Below are 21,277 nucleotides of genomic sequence, written 5' to 3' on the forward strand. Positions count from 1 at the left end.
ATTATCTACATTTATTCTTAAAATCAACCCTTTTTAAACAAGAGTTTACAAACCAAGGTTGTTTTCCATGGTTATGGTTACAAGCATAAGTGTTTGAGCTCCATACGGGAAGAGGGGAGTGGGCTGGATTTCACATAAGCTGTTGACAGGTGATATGTTAGGCGTGAGCTCTGAGAAGAGCTACTGATGACAGACGTCACACGGTCAACCAGAGAGATTTTCCACTGCCGTAGCTGAGAGCATTGGTTACAGTTTGTAACCCATATGTACTTATAACCCGCTAATGGGACAGTAAACAAGTACAAGGTACTGACTGCGAGGCTTTGATAAGACGGTCTGAAATATCCAAAGCCGATTTACAGTACTTGGGTCTAAAATCTCTACTGGAAGAAATCATTTGATATAGGCTCCGTTCCAAACCTAGTGCGGTGCCTACTGTTAATGGCAGCATAACAAACGGATTTGACTGATTTGGAATGCACTACATTGGCAACTTTGTGTGTCAAACAACTGATTTTAATTGAGTTTGGTTGGCATTACTATGGTGCTAAGCTAATGAAACAAAAGTGTAAGCCACAATATTGAATCTGCTTTGAGGCAGGACCTATAGACAAATTATGTATTTTCACCTAAGAGAAGATAACAAACAACTTTAGACCTCACTGAATTTCATTGTATAGACAAAGAACACAGTTATCAAACTGTATTCTTTTGTGTTTCACACAACAGAAAGTCATAGAGGTTTCGAGCGACTCTTATGGAGAGTAAATTAAGAGAATTTCCCTAGTGAAAAAATAGTATACTTTTCCAGAAACTCACGTATCCGGAGAACATCAGTGAGACATTGGAAACATATATATGTACACTGAATGTAGGAAAAACTACAGACTAGATTCGAACCCGTGTCCCTTCCACACAAGCACATGTGTCCCTACCAGTTGCGCCACCACGCAGATATTCACCATGCACAATTGGGGTTACTTTGTGTTCTCTCTATACTGTTACACTATAAGCAAATCGTTTTTTCGGTATGACGGTCTCCCATTATACTTTTCATTGAGTTTATTTGAGATTTTAACTTTGTGTGTAATTTTTGAGGACTGGTCAGGTTAAAATTAATAATTAATTTAATAATTCATATTTTGACATTTCCACATTTCAAAGACCAACGGGCCATTAAAGTTGCATTAATGGGGGAAAGTGTATTAGTACCGTATGATCGTAATTTCTGATCAAGTACAAGTCTCAAGTCTCATCTAAAAAAAAATTACATAACATCATCTTAAAATAATTTCATAATTCTCAGGTTTGAAATACATTGTGAGACTTGTGTCTTTTGCTGCAATGAGCTTCTAGACTCTAAAGGTTTCCTTCTGACAAATGTGCCAAATCTGCAACACAGACTCTAGTGTGCACTCGAGCGAGTTCGGTTGTTTAGCAATACAGCAAAATCGATCGTCGTGAATTCCATTTCACAGCCCGTGAATGGAAGGTGAGGAGAGATTGGCTTATCATACATATACAAAAACTGCCCCCTTCACTGAACAAACATTTGGTTGACTATATTTAGGCCTATGTTAAAATCACATTAAAACATTACTTTAGACACTTTTAAGGTGTGAAGTTTGTGTGCTTGATGAAAGCATGAAATAACTGCATTTACAGTATAGTTTTTTAGGTGTTTTATCTTATTATTTACATTTATAGTTTTCAGTTAGTACATAGACATGTCCATTAGTACATAGACATGTCAATCTATTTTTAGTATACTTATCATTAAATATATGTATTTAAAATTCAACTCAGTATATTTATTTTTCACTAGGGTGAACTATCATTTTGAAATGCTGCCTATCTAGCATAAACACCAGAGTTTTTCGGAGGAATGTTCTAGACCTTGACTGGCCTCCAATCTCTCGTAAAAAGCTGAAGACCAGTCAAATTCCTCCATGCAGAAACGGCCGCCTTTCAACATCTCCACTTCTGCTGTTACAGCTGTGAAAATAAGCCCTAAGTCCGAACTCTAGTCGGGCCGCGGGCAGTTTCCTCAGGGGTCAGTGGTTAGCTAAGAACGGCTGGGTGCTGGGGTTTGACCTCATACCCAACAAAGAAAAGATGGATGAAATGACAGAAAACAGCGTGCTGCGGGCGGCCTGCCCAGGTGTTCTCCACAATGCAGCATTTGACTGCATTACATCCCCTTGACTTAGGACGACCTTTTTAAGTCTTGGTTAGCTCTTGTTGACTTGGTTCTTGTCACATTATGTTTTACTCATTTAAGTTTGCACGTGTCTTACATGACCTATTTGACCACACTGGGACTTTGAATAATTTTAAAATCACTCTTTAATACACAGGCCTTACTAAATGTAAAATGTCATGCACAGATCTCTCTAGAGCAACTAACAAAAAATTGTATTTAATGGTTGTCTATTGGAAAGCTAAATCCAGTACATGCATGTGACCATTCCACATACATGTGAAATCTGACGCGCTGCAAAGCCACCAGTGTAAACAATACTCAACTTTTTCCATGCTACTGTATAATGTCCTTTTTAGGCTTTGATAATAAAGTTTAAACTGACATGGTATACAGACTGATATTTGTATGCGATACATTGATTTTATTACCGGTATTTAGAAAAATGTGTTTATCATAATGTTACTGTCAAATCCAATTGTCAATTGAACTCTCGTTGGGATCAAATAAAACAAACAATTTTGTGAATCATTGGCACAGTGCCAGATTGACTGAGAGCATTTTTGTTACGGTTTAGTAAAAATATTATTCATAATGCCTCAATGTACAATGTAAAATTTGACTCTAGAAATAAAATGCAAATGCCAGGGTGCACAGCTTATCAGCTTATGCAACAACCACTCGTGTTGGCTCATGTGTCATTCATATAATGGCCTGTTTTTTTTTCTTGGGCTGTTTTTAGATCGACGTGCGAGGTCTCCGTCACATGAATCCTAACAGCAGTATTGACCTTGCACCAATCTCAGCTTTGTTCCTTCAACACCCTCTTCTGATGCCACAGATAACGTCTGTCATTATGATGTACGGGTGGCCTTTCTCCAAACTACAGCAGGACAGTAATAACACATGACAGAGGAATGGCTTGGCAGCTCAGCCGACTGAAAAGGTCTTGCTTGTATAATTAAGTCAAGTCAAGTCAAGTCAAGTCACCTTTATTTATATAGCGCTTTTTACAACACAGATTGTATCAAAGCAGCTTCACAGTGATAACATGAAAATAATACAACAAGTTTGTTTCTAGAAGACAATTGCGTCATCGCCACCGTCCTCCTGAAGTTAGGCAGATCAATAATATTATTGAATATTAAATGTCCCCAACTAAGCAAGCCAAAAGCCAAGGCAACATTTTATCACTCAGCGTTAATTAAAAATAATGGCAACACTTTAGTTTAGGGTCCAATTCTCACTATTAAAGGGATAGTTCACCCAAAAATGAAAATTCTGTCATAATTTACTCACCCTCAAGTTGTTTCAAACCTGTATGAGTTTCTTTCCTCTGTTGAACACAAAAGAAGATATTTTAAAGAATGTTGGTGAACAGACAGTTGCTGGACCCCATTGACTTCCATAGTATCTTTTTTTCCTACTATGGAAGTCAATGGGGTCCAGCAACTGTCTGTTCACCAACATTCTTTAAAATATCTTCAGCATCTCAACATTAGTTTGATCATTTTTAAATGTCTGAGCCAAAGTTTGTCATTAAAATGATTTGGTTTTATTCCCTCCAAGAAGTTTCTCACATGATTGAGTTCCCCAACACCAGGCATCCGAATGCAAGAGAACATGACAGCATATATTGCGCTTTGTCTGCGCGCTCTGAGACGCAAGTCATTTATGATGTAGGAAAAACCCCACAGTGGCTTCCCCAATTGCAACAACTTCCGTTTTTATTCCAGACATTTTTCCCCAATTTCCAAGGAAGTGACGATTTTGTTCTCATGAGTATGTGGGATGGAAGTCCTTTTGGTACAAAGTCCTTGGTTTGGTTTAAGGCTTAGAACTGTTTTAGTTAAATATTAATTTATTTATTTATTTTTACATTTATGATGAAAACAAATGGGGAAATACTTGCAGAATCTAAGGTGTCCGTTCTTAAAGTCAAGGCATGTGAAACTATTTGTTCAGAAAGCAACATGCCAAACACATGTAATGAGTCTGACATATAGACGGATTTGGAATTCATAGTCAATGATACAGAATACAACTGAACCTCTGGAGGACGTAAGCAGCTGAGCTGTCAGATGGGTTGCACTTGAGAGTGAAAGGCCAGGTGCAAAAATAAACACCTTACATAAGCATCTGTCAAGATTGTGTTTCTAGAGATGAAGGATTCTGCAGTGTATGTCTGGACAGATTTTACAAGATGATGCATGCAATGTGGTAAATAAGTGCAATTTCTATACGTGTAGTGTGTCTTGAATAAAAAATGTTGCATGACTTTTAACTTTCCCAATTATTCCCAATAGTTGAATCGTATTTTGAATAGGCCTACATCATTTTAGTAAGGGGAACAATGCTAAATAATTGTCTCTCTTAAAGGATTAGTTCACTTTTAAAAAAACTTTTGCTGATAATTTACTCACCCCCATGTCATCCAAGATGTCCATGTCTTTCTTTCTTCAGTCGAAAAGAAATTAAGGTTAAATTAAGGTTTTTGATGAAAACATTTCTCCATATAATGTACTTCACTGGCGACCAAACGGTTCAAGGTCCAAATGACAGTTTCAGTGCAGCTTCAACGGGCTTTACACGATACCAGACGATGAATAAGGGTCTTATCTAGCGAAACGCTCGGTCATTTCAAAAATAAATAAAAAAAGTTGAAGTTTTATAAGCACAAATGCTCGCCTTGCTCTGTTCTGTGATGCGCGTTCGTGACGTCACGTAATACGCAATTACGTTGAAAAGGTCACGCTTCTATGAAAAGTAAAACATTTCTATCCTGACAAAAATTTTCTTTTAGGCTTTTTAATATTACAACACCAGGATACGCACACGCAATGGGCATTTTAAACGATAAACTGACACAAAGACATTTGAATATGTGTGTATGGTCCTCCTTCCGCACATTTCTAAACACTGACTCGGTACGTCAAGCGTGACCTTTTCAGCGTAATTGCGTATTACGTGACGTCACGAACGCGCATCACAGAACAGAGCAAGGCGAGCGTTTGTGCTTATAAAACTTAAACTTTTTTATTTATTTTTGAAATGACCGAGCGTTTCGCTAGATAAGACCCTTATTCATCGTCTGGTATCGTTTAAAGCCCGTTGAAGCGGCACTGAAACTGTCATTTGGATCTTGAACCGTTTGGTCGCCAGTGAAGTACATTATATGGAGAAATGTTTTCATCAAAAACCTTAATTTCTTTTCGACTGAAGAAAGAAAGACTTGGACATCTTGGATGACATCGTGGTGAGTAAATTATCAGCAAAAGTTTTTTTAAAAGTGAACTAATCCTTTGAGAGGGTACATTAAGGAAATATAAACCAAATCAAATACAGCATTAAATTGCTTATTCAAAAATGTTTAATAACACGTCAGTCTGTTTAAGAAGCTGAACAACTTTTTAAACTAATGCTCATAAATCAGATATCATTTCATAACCGACTGGTAACAATGCCCATGCATGTGGGACAGTGGTATTTAAATGGTGGACCGGTTCCATCTGGACCGCGGGACATAATTGTGGCATTGTACCGTTTTTCTACAGCGAGTCAAAACAACGGAAAACAAAAGTTCTGGTCTTAGTGCACAAAACCAGCACACCAGGCTGGGAGACCAAACAACAAGGTTTTGCTGGTTTAAGATGTTTATATATATATATATATATATATATATATATATAATTTTTTTTTATTTTTTATTTTTTTTTATTTTTATTGTAATACCTGTATAATAATAAAATATGCACTTTTTTTAATTAATATTTTCTTGGTCTAGAATAAATAATAAAAAATGAAAACAATCCTTACATATCAATATTGGTCTGTAGCCAATTACTATTCAGTAATCTGTGCACATAATCATCTGTGCTACACTGTGCAGGGTCTCCTCTGCTGCCGGATATAGAGGCTGTTTATGTCAGGTGATTCCCAAGAAAAACGACATGCTAGCAAAAGGGACTGGAGACAGCTGCCTCGGCATGTCCAGCCCAAGCACGCATGAACGTTGATCTAAAATATTCGCTAATATACCGCTATTTTATATTTAACACATTATTTTTTTTACCCCTGTGCGATGAAGAAAAAAGACCTGTGCTGTGTGTATATCAGGGCCTTAAGTATTTGTTGACTGATGGCATAAGGCCAATGTGTGCACATATTGCAGAGGACAGAACATAGTGTACTGAAATGACAGTGTGTGAAATGACATCTGCTGGTTTTCTCACCATGGCAAGCTAAACCAACATGGAGCAACTTTTGGGGTAACCTCAGATCAGAATGTCAAACTATTTGCCAGACAAGTCTTTGAGTCCAAGTCTGAAGTCCTCTGTCACAAGTCCAAGTCAGTAACAATATTGCAAACTGCAGGTTATTTTTATAAACCCTGTTGCAGGACAATTCTTTTATCATACACTGGTCTGGGGTCTGAATTTTATTTTGATTTGGAAAATAATGTTCACCAAGGATGCATTTATTTGATCAGAAATATAATAAAAGAGTTTTATATTTTAAATGTAATGATGCAAAGCTGAATTTTCAGCATCATTCCTCATCAGTGTCACATGATCCTTCAAAAATCATTTTAATACAGTATGTTCATTTACTGCTAGAAACTTTTCTGTGATGCACTTTTTTAAATCCATGATTGTTTAATTTACTTAAAAACCGTACAGTAAATTTGATGAATATAATACATCCTTGCTTAAAGCTGCAGTCCGGCACTTTTTTGTGTTTAAAAATATCAAAAAAGACATTTTTGAAAAAAAACGTAACCAGCCAGTGTTCAAAACGATCTGCTTGCCTTACCTCGATTCAAAACAGTAAGCTTGTAATAATGATTTTAATTCCAGTGGTACTGGTGGATTTCCGCGGGAATTTCGAGCATGTCTTTGCGTCATTACGTCACTTCTGTACACATAGAGAAGGAGTCTCGGCTAGCGTGTGTGGATGATGGAGGTGGAGATTTAGCTTAGCACTTGGTATGGCGGATCCCGAAAGTTTAAAGCGACAATCACCAGTGACAACTGGAGATTCACCAGTTGTAAAACACAAAGACTTCGGACTTCAGATTGGCTACAGAAAAAAATATATTTTTCACGTTTTGACGTGATATAAGCAATCGTTAGATTTGATCAGCATGGTACCCTACTGCAATGCTTCCCCCCACCCCCCGAATTTGGTCAGAACAAAAGTGAATGTTACTTACTTGTTCAGATGACATTTTTCGATGGAAATTCTAATGTTGACACTTTCAAAAGGTATACTCTGAGATTGCTGATGAAAGTACAGTATCCACAGCGACGCGGCAGCCTCAATACATTGTGTTCATCCGCGCTGTTTCATGCTGATTTACTACCCACGCACAGTTAATAATTCCGCGAATAACTGCAATTGCAGATTTCGAACAGAGATGGCGACAAAGAGGAAAAACGACGGACTGCAGCTTTAATAAACATATTAATTTATTTTTATCTTACTGATCCTAAACTTTTAAAAGATAGTTTATTTTTTTAAAGTAAAGGGTGTAATTTCTGTGCCACTAGACAGTGTATATATATATGAATAAAAATAATGTTTTCAAATTTGTGTTTTCCATTAACCAAAGAAACAAAGTCCCATACCAAAACTCCACCATTGAAAACTATAATTATTATTAATAATATTAAATAATTATTAATAATATCATACAAATGTAAATATTGTAAATAATAATAATAATACATATCATTATAAAAAATTACAACATGTACATTTCTATTATATGATATTACAACTTTAAAAAATCAGTATGAACACTGTCATATAATAGATGTGCGTGTGTTTGATTCCTGGACATAGCTCACATATATGACTCTGAAATATCAAAACAATGTTGAGATAAATATAGTAGCGATGTGCTAACGATTAGCACTACCAAACCCTATCAAATGCAGGACAAAAATCACTATTTCTGAAATATCCAAAAGCACCAATTGCAAAACAGAACAGTACATGTTTGAAGAGCACACACGCACACACACACACACACACACACACACACACACACACACACACACACACACACACACACCTAGTAACTAATGAGTGTAACGTAATCCTCTGGAGTGATAGAGGTTGTTTAGACACTTGCTATTGTGAGCACAGTGCATTTCATTAACACAACTTCATAGCACTCTGTGTATTCACCACTCGAGACGCCTGATGCTCTAATGAGGACAGAGGTGCCGCCATGGCAACAAGACCACCGTACAGTGCATGTTCATGAGCGCACGTGACCGTGAAGAACAATGGTTATGACAGTTCGAGATGTTGGTGTCACTGCAGGTGCCATCCTTCCTTCAAGCTCACCGTTAGTTTCACTGACCAAGTAACCTTGGATGTCAACATCAGAGCGCTGTCTAATGTCAGTGTTTGGACTGAGCAGTTGTCACATCTCTAACAATATGGGCCAGATTTACTACCAGCTTTCGCCAGGGCAAACCCTGTTTTGCTGTTAAAAAACTATTGTCAGGATTAAGTGCTCTTCGCGTGTCAGTCAAAAATTAGGAATTTAAAAAACAAATTTGTCAATGAAATTAATGTTTTTTTATTTAATATTTTGTATTTTCAGGGGGGTTTTTTTATACTAAATTATATTTACGTTGTATTTATAATCCATTTATTCACTTTTTGAGCATAGACCTGAAAATGTAATTTACAAGTTAAACTAGTAAATCTTGAATGCTTTAGAACATTAGAGAGTTTGATCTCTTTTCAAAGACGACACTTGGCAGATTATTGCTGAAGTGAAAAAAGTTTTTAAAAAAGTTAACTTAAAAAAGGTAACAGAATTTTACGTGTATTGTTATGAAAAATGCACAAAAATACTATAATTTTTTTTTATATGAAATATATATTTTCAAAATCACGTTTTACTCTAAACCTGCAAGAAAATCAAAGCCATAAATCTAAACAAGTTGTGTTCCAAATTTGAGCTTGATATCTAAAAAAAATTAGCTTTCAGTGAGATTTTGTTTGGCCGCAGTACCAAAAGTTTCCACTAGATAAAATGAATCTCCCATTCATTGCAATGCGGTAATTTTTGACCGCGAGGAGCACAAGTGTGACTATTTTTTACAGGACCATTTCCTTTTCGAATCATGTCCTTGATTTTTTTTTCTGTTCACATAGCGAACAAGTGGCAAGTTTCGTACCATTCCAATGAAGTACAAAATTCTAAAAAAGACAAAACGTAAAAATTTTCGAAGAGCACACGCAATTCAATTTTTCAGATACAAACACGTGGAGTGTTATTTTTGCAGCTGACCTTGTTGCGTATGCATTTGTAGGAGTTTCCCTTTCAGATGCAAAGTTTATGGGAGATTATTTAAATCACTCAATGTGATTTTCTAAGTTTGCAGTAGTTAAGTTACTGGTATATGTTCCATTAATGAACGTCTGCGCACGAAGGCACCTCACGAAACTTTGTTGGTAGATTACCCGCACCTGATTATCATCGGCTCTGCTTGTTTGCAACCCTAAGCTAACTTGCGCTGCTCTTGGATTGTGTTGGTCATAATGGAAATGAGCTGCGTCTACGTGTTTCATTTGTGCATTGTCAGTTCATCACCTGCGGAACTTTCCTCTTCCATCTGTGTTTTTATGGGATTGTGGTCACATGCTAATTTGCCCCGTTTAGTAAATCTGGCCCTATGTTGCTGTTTGACTCATGAAGAAAGGAACATTGTGATTCATTATCTACAGCAGACGACTGGAAGCAGGAGCCACTGTGTGATGAGTCACAGATCCAGCTGTGTTGGACCAACAGCAGCATACGCACTGAGCAAACATGAGTTGATCCTGTCAGCTGGGGAATGTTCATTCAGTCGGGCCACTTAAAGCGCCCCTATTATGCTTTTTCAGATTTTACAAATTGCACATTTCATTGATGCAGAGATGAGTACGTGTATTTTGCGAAACATTGGCAACTGCTTTTTATCACTTAGTTTGAAGCAGGACCACAATTGATTTGTTACATAGGGACTACTGAACAGATTTACTCTAAAGTGCAAAGTATTGACAATCATCATTGCATGATCAAAACTTCTTTTAGATTACCTTATTGCATTCTTCACATCCACTTGAACATTTGGGCAAAATCCAGGAAATACAGTCCGTATGGAAGCTTGTTTCCGCCACAGAATAAAACATTTTAAAAGATAATCGCGACTTTTTATCTCACAATTGCGAGTTATCCCCTTATATTGGCATACACAGCCATTACATATTTAAAACAGTAATATCCTATACTAAACCTAAACTAATCTTCACAAACTATATATCATTTGAAAGCTTACAATCTTTAGTTTCCATATTTGGTGACTGTTTTTAAAAAAAAAAAAATTACAGAGGAGCCGTAATTTATTAATTTGCAACAAGAATATTTTCATACTCCTAAGGCGTGTTCAGACCTTTATTTTGAAATAGTGATGAACATGAAAAATCACAAAAGAATGGTAGAAACCTTTGTTTTCATGCCAAGAGTTCAAAAGATAGCATCCATTCAATTGTTTTAGAAACAAAGGTCTGAAAATGTTTTAAATATAAAGAAAAAATAATAGATTCACCATTTGTGATGTGGCAGCGAGCTATAATGCACATGCGTGTTCTTTTGGTGTTCCTTAGAGGTTGAATTCAAACTTCCAATACTACTTCTGAATAGGATGTGTACTTCATAAATTGTATGGAAATTGTAAAAATAATGGTTCAGATCACTCAAACAACATATGGAAATGGAGGCGCCCTTATATGGGCATTAATGTCAACTAGTGAAAAAGTTTGGTACTGCGACCACACAAAATCTCACTGAAAGCTTATTTTTTGAGATATCAACCTAAAATTTGAAACAAAACTTCTTCAGATTTTTGGCTTTGATTTTATTTTGTTTTTTTGCATTTTTAGAGTCCACCAGGTTTTTAAAATATATATTTTATATAAAATATGAATAATTACATGTTTAACTTTGTACATTTTTATAAACTCAAACTTCTATAACTTTTCTGTTTAACTTTCTCAATTTATTTCACTTCTACAAAAATCTGCCAAATGTCTTATTTAAACCAAGAATCAATCTTACATCTATATTCCAACGCATTCTTGAATTACAACCATTTAAATTTGGAATGTGCATTTTCATGTCTATTAAAAAAAGGGGGGTGACACTTACAGGGTTAAATAAAGTCAGAATTGCGTGATATTAAGTAGACAATTGCATGTTATAACTTTTTTTCTCACAATTGCGACTTTATATTATGCAATTCTGACTTCATAGCACGCAATTGCAAGTTTATATCTCTTACATCTCATAATTGTGAGATATAAACTCGCAATTTTGAGTTATAAATTCCAATTCTAAGGGGAAAAAGACAAAGCTCTCAATTCTGACTGTATAACACGCAATTGCGACTTTAAATCTTGCAGTTCTGACTTTATATCTCCCAATTGCATGTTATAAAGTCAGAATAGTGAGATATAAACATGCAATTCTGAAAAAAAGGTCAAGATTTTGAGTTAATATCTCACAATTCTGAGATAGAAATTCCTTTTTTATTTTTCATTCAGTGGCGGAAACAAGCTACCATAAATACGTCATAAGTAGACAAGTGGTCAAGTGCAAAGACCGCAAGTGTGAGCATTGAGACAGGCCCGGAATACCACAACATAAGCAAGATTATGGAATTAGATTAGGGGATTAAAGGATGGCAGATTTTTCATTTTCTGATAAACTAATCCTATACTGAAGACAAAATTGACTGACTACAGCTACTGGCTATGTTTGTCTTACAATGCGGCATTTCTATCTCAACTCGTCCTTATATCTGGGCTTTTAACAGGCATCTTCTTCATTAAACACGCATCTATTTACAGCTAGAGCTCATCAACAATATGCAGCTATCATTTTATGCATATTGAAAACAACCTTTCATATTTGCACAAATTACTTGCATTTCATTATATTGTTCAATCTACCATATGGTTTTGTGCAGACAAAGGGTGCAGTGGGGACACACCTTATAACAATGTAACACTAATTAATTATGATCAGATTATAACACAATAATCTGATCATAATATAACTTAAAAACAGTGAGTACATAATTGTATGTCCAGGTATGGCCACACGAGGGCGCTCTTAGATCACTTAGTGAGTGTTGACTCCACGCTTTAATGCACAATTTGAGCCAGATATGATCATGACAGACAGACAGACAGACAGACAGACAGACAGACAGACAGACAGATAGATAGATAGATAGATAGATAGATAGATAGATAGATAGATAGATAGATAGATAGATAGATAGATAGATAGATAGATAGATAGATAGATAGATAGATAGATAGATAGATAGATAGATAGATAGATAGATAGATAGATAGATAGATAGATAGATAGATAGATAGATAGATAGATAGATAGATAGATAGATAGATAGATAGATCGATAGATAGATAGATAGATAGATAGATAGATAGATATATAGATAGATAGATAGATAGATAGATAGATAGATAGATAGATAGATAGATAGATAGATAGATAGATAGATAGATAGATAGATAGATAGATAGATAGATAGATAGATATAGATAGATAGATTTTTACATGCGATTCACATTTATCTGAACAGCTCTACATGTCTCCAGACATGGCAAAACCTCTAATGCATTTGATGATATTGGGTTTCTCATTCCTGAAAACCTGTCCGGCTCAGATAATTATAGACACACGGAGGTCATGGCCGCGGCCAGACATGCAAATCAAATGAAAGACACAGACCAATTAATTTCTCCCTTGTATGGATCTTCATCATACACCACATGGTCGAACTCATTACAGATTCGATTAATTCATGTCACAGACAGGTGTTTCTATAACGGGAGTGTGTTGTCTTTGTGTGTGTAGTCTTTTCAACACTTCTTGTCATTATGGGGTACAGGAAAACCTTTTCACAATATTCTAATTTTGAATTTGGGGTTTTCATAAGCCATAATCATCAAAATTATAACAAATAAAGACTTGAAATATCTCACTTTGCATGCAATGAGTCTATATAATATATTAGTTTCACCTTTTAAGTTAAGTTACTGAAATAAATGAACTTTTGCACGATATTCAAATTTTCGAGTTTCATCTGTAGAGTGTAGATTGAGTTAGAAAACCATTTAAATCACATTAGCATAATGCAGACTTTCTGAACGCACTGCCCTTGAATGAATCACATTGAATCACAATTGAATGTACAGAACTCCATATAGTCTAAATACATTATCAGAAGATGATGAGTTTCAGACTTACTTTGCTTTGGTGCCAGCATCATCATAGCCTTTGTTTGAGACGTCGTCCAGGCCTCCGATCAAGTGCTTGAAAGAACTGCAAACATGAACAAGATATCAAACAATTATTTTTATCCACACAATAACACACACGCACACACGCGCACGCGCATACAAAAAAGTATATGCATGGTTAAATCTGTTCAAATCTGATTATCTTACTTTATGTAACTTCAAGGAGTTGAGCTACACAAGTTTGTATTACTCTGTCTGGAAGTAAAGATACTGGTCAAAGGTCAAAATGGTTTTATGAAATAGTGTTGTCTTCATGATTTAAACTGACCTTGTTTTATGAATGAGGCCCAATGAACAGTATTAAAAAGCAAAATGTCAACACTAATTTTCCACTTTTTTCTTTATTTTCCAAATAGCCTATAGCGGGGTGACACTATTTTTCAATTAATAGTACTTTGTTTTTCCTCCATGTGTAAAATAAAATAAAAGATTTGAATTTTGAGTGTGGTGGAAAAAAATAACTATGCTAAGTATACTTGCAGCCAGACTAATTCAGTATACTTAAAGTGTGTTAATGATTAGTTAACTTGAAGTGTGCCATTTTGGAACAACTAATTGTGTACTTAGTATATTTTAAGTGTAATTAAATTGTATAGTAAAGCAGCTTTAAGTGTATTTAGTGTACTTTTGTGTGCTAAATTGGAACAACTTCAAGTATACTTATACTTTAAGTATATGCATGTGTAGGGACTAATTACATGCTTGATTAGTGATATTAAAGTGTACTTTATTTGTGTTACAAGTACATTACAAATTCATTAAGAGTGTCTTCGAAACATACAAGCAATATACCATAAGTGTTTTATTTTGAGTAAAAAGTATATGCTCAGTAATACCTTTGACTTATTACAAATACTTCAAATTGCACACTTTGTCTTCAATAACAAATGCACATTAATAAACAAATATTACTTAGATATACTTTGTACAATTGTATGCTATTATATATTTTGAAAGTATACTTTCAATGCATTGTTACAGTGATCATTTTCAGCACACAGTTAAACATACCTAAAGTACCATATTAAAGTGCGAATAAATATACTTTTAAAAAATGAAGTAAATTTTCACTTCAAGTATATTTTTCTAAAATATATTTTTTGAAAATATACTAAAGTACAATTATTTTAAAGCATGTTAAAAGTTGTATTGTGAAAATGTATAGGTAAAAGCATGATGCTAATATCCTTAGGCTATATATATTTGCAATGTACTATTGAAAAAGGGAATATATTTCAAATACAATGTATTCTTTTTTTGTATACTTTTTTTTCACTAGGGAATCACATCTGAATTCCTGATTTATGCAACAGTTATGCCATATTTCAGATGAACTTGCCCCTGAACATGAGTCACAATATTGACACAACTGATTCAATTCAAGTTCAGACATGGTCAGGGTTATGTACTTCAAATCAAGTCACCTTTATGTTTTATTGCGCTTTATACAATACAGATTGTTTCAAAGTGATCAACAGGGAAATAATGATTCAATGATGCTATCAGAATTCAATTTGGCTGCAAAGCAACTGTAAAAAGAAAAAAGAGTCATTGTTCAGCTGAAGTCGGTTCAGTGTCAGTTCTGTTGTAAAGATCATCACTTATTAAATGAGTTCATTTCATTTATATAGCAGCTTTACAGAAAACAGTGATGTCAGTACAGTCAGATATTGTTGAAAAATCAAAGATATATGATTTCAAAACACATTGAAATGTCATTATGTAGAATAATGATGTTTAATTTGAAGCTTTCAAATTAAAATTTCTAAAACATAATTATAAAAACGGGACTTTGCCAAAGGCTGTAGAGTCTAATCTCTGCCAAACAGACATGTTAGTTTTTTTTTTTTTTGGTGAACCAAGTCATACTCATTAGAAAAACAAAGTACAACAAACTTGAACCAAACTATATTTTATTTAATGTTTTTCTAATGTCACTCATGTTAACTTTGAATAGTTTATTCATCATATATACATCTAATGTTATAGCTTGCCAGGGGTTAAAATTATGTCACTCCTTAGCCAGATGCAAAAAAAATAAAGTACTTTTTCCCTCTGACTTATTAAATCAGAGAAATATTTTGATATATCATGAGAGATTTAGACATGAGAGGGAGCCAGTAATAGTGTTCATTACTACAGCTGAGGGCTTCAATATGTGACTCATCCACCAGAGAAATCTCACATTATCTCATATTTTGCTAGAACTGATGAAACATTGAAACTAAAAGGGGGAAAAATATTTGACGGTCCAGAGCAGAAATGTAGGATTAATCGCTAGCTTTAAATCCTAATGGCATCGTTTCGTTTGATGTAACCATGATTTATGCAGTCTTTTAAGTCTTGGCAGCTGAGGTCAGGCAGGACACCAGTAACCAGAGACATAATAATGATTTGATGGACATTTAAAGTGTGAATGACTTTATATCACTGCACTGTTGACCCGTTCCGTGATGTGGGCTATTCTTAGCACAGTCCCAAGTGAAGCCCCAGAATCAGTTGCAGAAAAGTTTTGCGGGTGTGAATCCACAAATGTCACTCACATGTACTTATATTTCAAGCAATAAAATGCTATTTAAAGATATTTGAGTTCTTTGATTCAGATCTTAAAGATGAAGTCTATAATTTCTGCTTCAGTCACAGAACCAAACATAACTGCATAAATAACGCTTCAATACAAATAGTTAGTGGGTCCATGACAAACAAGTCCAAAATCTATTATAAAACCATTTCACAAATAATTTTTTTCAAAAATATAATATTAGATAAGCTGATTTGGTGACGCTTGACAAGGTCTCATTTGTTAACATTGGTTAATGTATTAAATAACATGAACAATGAGAAATACATCGTCAGAGCATGTATTACCCGTCGATAATAGTTGATAAATATGTTCATGTTAGTTGACATTGCATTAACTAATGTTAACAGATTCAAATTTTGTCTTAGGGCCCTATCTTGCACCCAGCGCAATTGACTTTGTACACCGACGCATGTATCATTCCTATTTTGCACCCGCGCACAGCGGACTTTTCCCTCCACAGACGCACGTCGGTAAATTAGGGAATGAACTTGCGCTCTCGGGGGCGGTTCAGCGCAAAGAGGAGGCGTGTTCCGGCGCAAAACTGCCCTGGTGCTATTTTCCAGTTTTAGAAGCAATTGCGCCACTGACCAGGAAAAAAACAGTCTAAAGACAGTGGCGCGTTGCGCGTTAGTCATATTTTAAGGGCGCATGCTTGGCCATAATGTAGCGTGTTAACGCGCATACACTTTGATTCTCTAATATAAACAGACGCAGCAGTTTTCATTTTTGCAAATCATACATTATTACAAGGAAAAATATTAACACACGAGGGAAATCATTGTTGTGTCCGTGAAGATGTGAAAAATATCTATCTAGATTTAAAAAAAAAAAAATCTAGATTAGGCTACACATTTACCCAAATTATACGCCTGTTTAACCGAAGCTAATTTGGTTGGTTTCTCCCATCATCCCCAATGTCACTTCTCTGTGTTTTACGGCCCTGACGAGAACGTCGGTCTCCTCGGCTGTGAACCGCTCCTGGCGTGCGCCTGGCAAATCCGCCGTTATAATAGCAATCCGCCATGGAACAAGCGCGCCGGCTCTTAAAGGGAATGTGAGAGGACGCTCTGATTGGTTTATTTCACGTTACGCCCAAACCACACCTATGAATAATGAAGCTACTTCAGACCAACCTCTTTTAGATTTGCGCCGGGCGCAAGAGGCATTTATCCCGCCGGGAAAATAGCAACAGCTCCGGGATCCGCCCACAAAGTTACTTGCGCTTTGAAACTTGCGTTTCAGATCGTTAAAATAGGGCCCTTAATGTTTAGTAAATGTTGAGATTAATATCAACAAAGATCAATAAATGATGTAGAATTATTGTTCACTGTTAGTTCGTGCTGACTAATTAACTAATGTTAACAAAATAAACCTTATTGCAAAGTTACTTTATCTATGCATTTAATATGCTTTAAATTAAACAAAATCTAACAAATGTATTAATTCTAAAAATGTAATATACATTTTATAACCTGGTATAACCTTCAAATAATATATATATATATATGTATATATATATATATTCCTTACATCTTAAATACATGTGAGTGTACAGATCATAATTATTTTCAAGTTTTAAGTACATATTTTTAAATACAAACTGTATTTATTTTACAAATATGAACTCTTAATGTTGAAATATAATTTGTTTTTGTGGGTTGTACCATATGACATAACTAATATTTTATCAAAACTGATTAATGTCCTTTATACAAATAGATAATAGTAATAATAGATAATAATAATAATAATCATTTCAAATTATGTCAAATTAAAACGTATTTTAAGATTTTCATGAGGCCTTTTTTGTATATAAGAGTGCCATTTGTATGTATATTTATGATTTCATGTATGATTAAACCTGGAAAATAATAGATTTTTTTAATGAGCATTACCATAAACCCTCTGATTAATGATAAGACTGAGGTAATGCAACTTCCTAAAAATGATTTGTGCCTTTGATAATTAGAAGTTGAACAGTTATTTTCCCCCATATAACACAAAAGGAGTCGCTGTTAACCCTCAAACACCAAAATATATAACAAATATTTTTCTAGTTTTTAAGGAAATGTTGTGATATTGCAACGTTGGGTAGCAACATTTCTGTCTGAACAAAAATACACCAATAATCACACAATATTAGTCATATTTTTATGAAAAAATAATTTATTATAAAAATATGTTTAGATTGTATTTACAAAACCTGATGAACTGAATGAAAACTATGGCATTAAAGTGATTTAGCTCTGTTCATAGCAATATTCAATTATGATAGTCCCAAAGGCAGTTCTTGTCCTCCGAGATGCAGAGTTGGACATTGAACTGGCTGGAAGTGTGTTGGTGTCGCCTTTCCCATAGTGTCTGCAGCGTCCTCTATTTTCTTCATATCTTCTGACACAGACTTTTGGAAATGCTCCAGTGGTGTATGAAGGGAGACGGCATCATTAGTGATACCCTGACCTGAAAAATCAGGATTTTATCAGCCAGCGAGACCCGTCACAGGGCATGGTCTGTGTTCTTGACCGACTTGATTTTGTTGGTATGATGTCCACATAATCATCAGACAGGTGATCACTGGGTTTTTCTTTTCCAGTTCACAGGCATCTCCACATTCCTCTTCATCAAAATCCATTTCAAAATCCATTTCAAAACATTTTTGATGGCACCAATGACATCAAACAATTTGTACATAATAGTCTTTCCTGCCTGGTGGCATTCTGAAAAAAAAACACACACAAAAAACACGGGTTATGTTCCATATCCCAATCATAAACATTTTAAAGAGTTCACAAATTCACACAATACAGTCTGGTTAGCTTGTTGTGTCCTCTACTTGTCATGCTAATAGCATTTATACCCCCCACATTCAAGAACATCATCACCTGCCCTTCATGCAGATATTTGGGCAAACAAAGCCCAGAAAATAAAGCAGGACCAGTTAAGTATATTTTGATAAGATCAGATGAGATAAAATAGGATAGGATACTGTAAGATAAGGGGCCTTATTTTAACGCTCTGAAACGCAAGGATCAAACACGAAACACAGGTAACTTTTTGGGCGGATCCCGGGCGCTGTTGCTATTATACCAGCGGGATAAATGAATCCTGTGACCGACGCAAATTTAAAATGGGTTAGTCTGAAGTCGCTTCATTATTCATAGGTGTGTTTTGGGCGTAACGTGCAATAAACCAATCAGAGCGTCATCTCACATTCCCTTTAAGAGCAGACGCGCTTGTTCCATGGCGGATTGCTATTATAACGGCGGGTTTGCCAGCGCACGCCAGGAGCGGTTCACAGCCGAGGAGACCGACGTTCTCGTCAGGGCCGTAAAACACAGAGAAGTTGTATGGGGATGATGGGAGAAACCCACCCAAATAAGCTTCGGTTAAACAGGCGTATAATAATTTGGGTAAATGTGTAAGCTAGATTTATGCACATTTTTCACATCTTCATGGACACAACAATGATTTCCAGTGTTAATATTTTTCCTTGTAATTATGTATGGTTTGCAAAAATAGGAACTGCTGCATCTGTGTAGATGAGAGAATCAAAGTGTATGCGCGTTGTGCACACGCTACATTATGGCCAAGCATGCGCGCTTAAAATAGCATCTGAATAACGCGCCACTGACTTTAGACTAGGTTTTTCTTGGTCAGTGATGGAATTGTTTTCTGGAACTGTAAAATAGCACCAGGGAACGTTTGCGCCGGAAAACGCCTCCTCTTTTCGCTACTGTACGTTTTTATTGAAACTCAAAATTGTAAAAAAGAAGACATCTAAAACTTGTGAATGATCAAAAACATTGTTTCTATTAGTATTTATTTCACATGGAACAGGTGAGAAGTCAGATGTATCCATGAAATGTGCACAGAAACATTGTGCGTCCCACAGTGTTGTAAAATCTAAACACTGACATTACAAGCTCAAAATCGAATATAATTAAAGCATTCAACAGTACCTTAATATCTGCATGTTCTAGACATATTATTAATCACATAAAACAAAAATATTTTGTGCAGTTTACTTACTTGAATGTTGATTTATTCAGTCCAGTAAAACAAGATGATGTGCTTCAAAGCAAGTAAGCAGGCTGTGTGAGTTCATGGCCAAGTGAACAGGTCTATTCACAAAATATTCCATCCAATAGAATTCCAAGGCTGAGCATTAGGACCTATTAGTGTGTTAATGGGTCTTTGCGTGAAGAAAAACATCTGCAGGTTTATTTTAGTAGAGCTCAAATTGATGTTGTAATATTACAACAGTGGGCATATTGTTTAGTTTTTGACCATAACCCATATCCAAATCTGTCCAGTTAGTTTGTATATTTCCTTCAGCCAACAGAAACAGCTTCCAAAGAAGCCAAAGAATCCCCTCTCTGCTCATAACACTAACATTTTGAATTTCTAAAATTCCAATGGAGAAAATGAACGGTACAAAAACTTCTGGATTCCAAGCAACTAAAAAACGTGAGCATCAAGGTTGCACTCTAATCCTACAGGGAATCATCTGCGTGAAACGGTGGTTAAAATCACAGGTCAGCCAGCACACAATATAAAGAGTCTCTTAATGAGCATTACCATAATGCTCATTACGAGGACTGAGATAATGTGCGATTTCCTGCAGTGAGAGTAAAATGCGGTTTGCGTGCGGGGATGCTTATTTTATCTCTTCTGACTGAAGGGAAATCAAAGTCTCTGGAGTATGCCGTCTACAGGGGTACGAGGAGGTTTTGTGAGTCCCGCTGTGCAGATAGGCATTGTGTCCCGCACTGTTCTGCCACACGCTGTGCCACTCAGATGAGGACATAGTTTGTTTCCTGACAGTCTGATGTCTAACGAGAAGATTTCGCTCCCTGAAGTTAGCTGGCGTAAACTAGCCGCGGTGAAAGTCGTGAGAGGTCATAAGAAATTAGCGGCGGTAATTTGGTGAGCACACAGTGGAAAAGATGAAAGTCTAATCAAATTTCACAGCATCAGTACACACACACACACACACACACACAACTCACTCTCTGTCGATGACGAGGCAGGTGACAGCTTCAGCGGAGACGACATTAGCCGTCCTGATGTCTTCTCTGCGGGGACACAAACAATTT

General features: G+C 35.7%; 1 protein-coding gene across 3 annotated transcripts in view; it reads right to left on the bottom strand.

Moving 5' to 3' along the window:
* The window catches only part of prkg1 (protein kinase cGMP-dependent 1), a 146,052-nt gene that overhangs the window by 6,790 nt on the left and 117,985 nt on the right, over window positions 1-21,277 (bottom strand). For 2 of the 3 annotated variants that reach the window (XM_079594984.1, XM_079594985.1), the window contains 2 exons: window positions 21,191-21,256; window positions 13,545-13,619 (listed from right to left, as the gene is read on the bottom strand). In XM_079594984.1, coding sequence (XP_079451110.1) covers window positions 13,545-13,619; window positions 21,191-21,256 — 141 coding nt within the window. Of the gene's footprint in view, window positions 1-4,623; window positions 4,643-13,544; window positions 13,620-21,190; window positions 21,257-21,277 lie in introns of those variants that run through there. The other variant, XM_079594986.1, reaches the window with a different exon arrangement.

This window comes from Phoxinus phoxinus (genome assembly GCF_949152265.1).
Source record: "Phoxinus phoxinus genome assembly, chromosome: 21".
Lineage (NCBI taxonomy): Eukaryota > Metazoa > Chordata > Actinopteri > Cypriniformes > Leuciscidae > Phoxinus > Phoxinus phoxinus.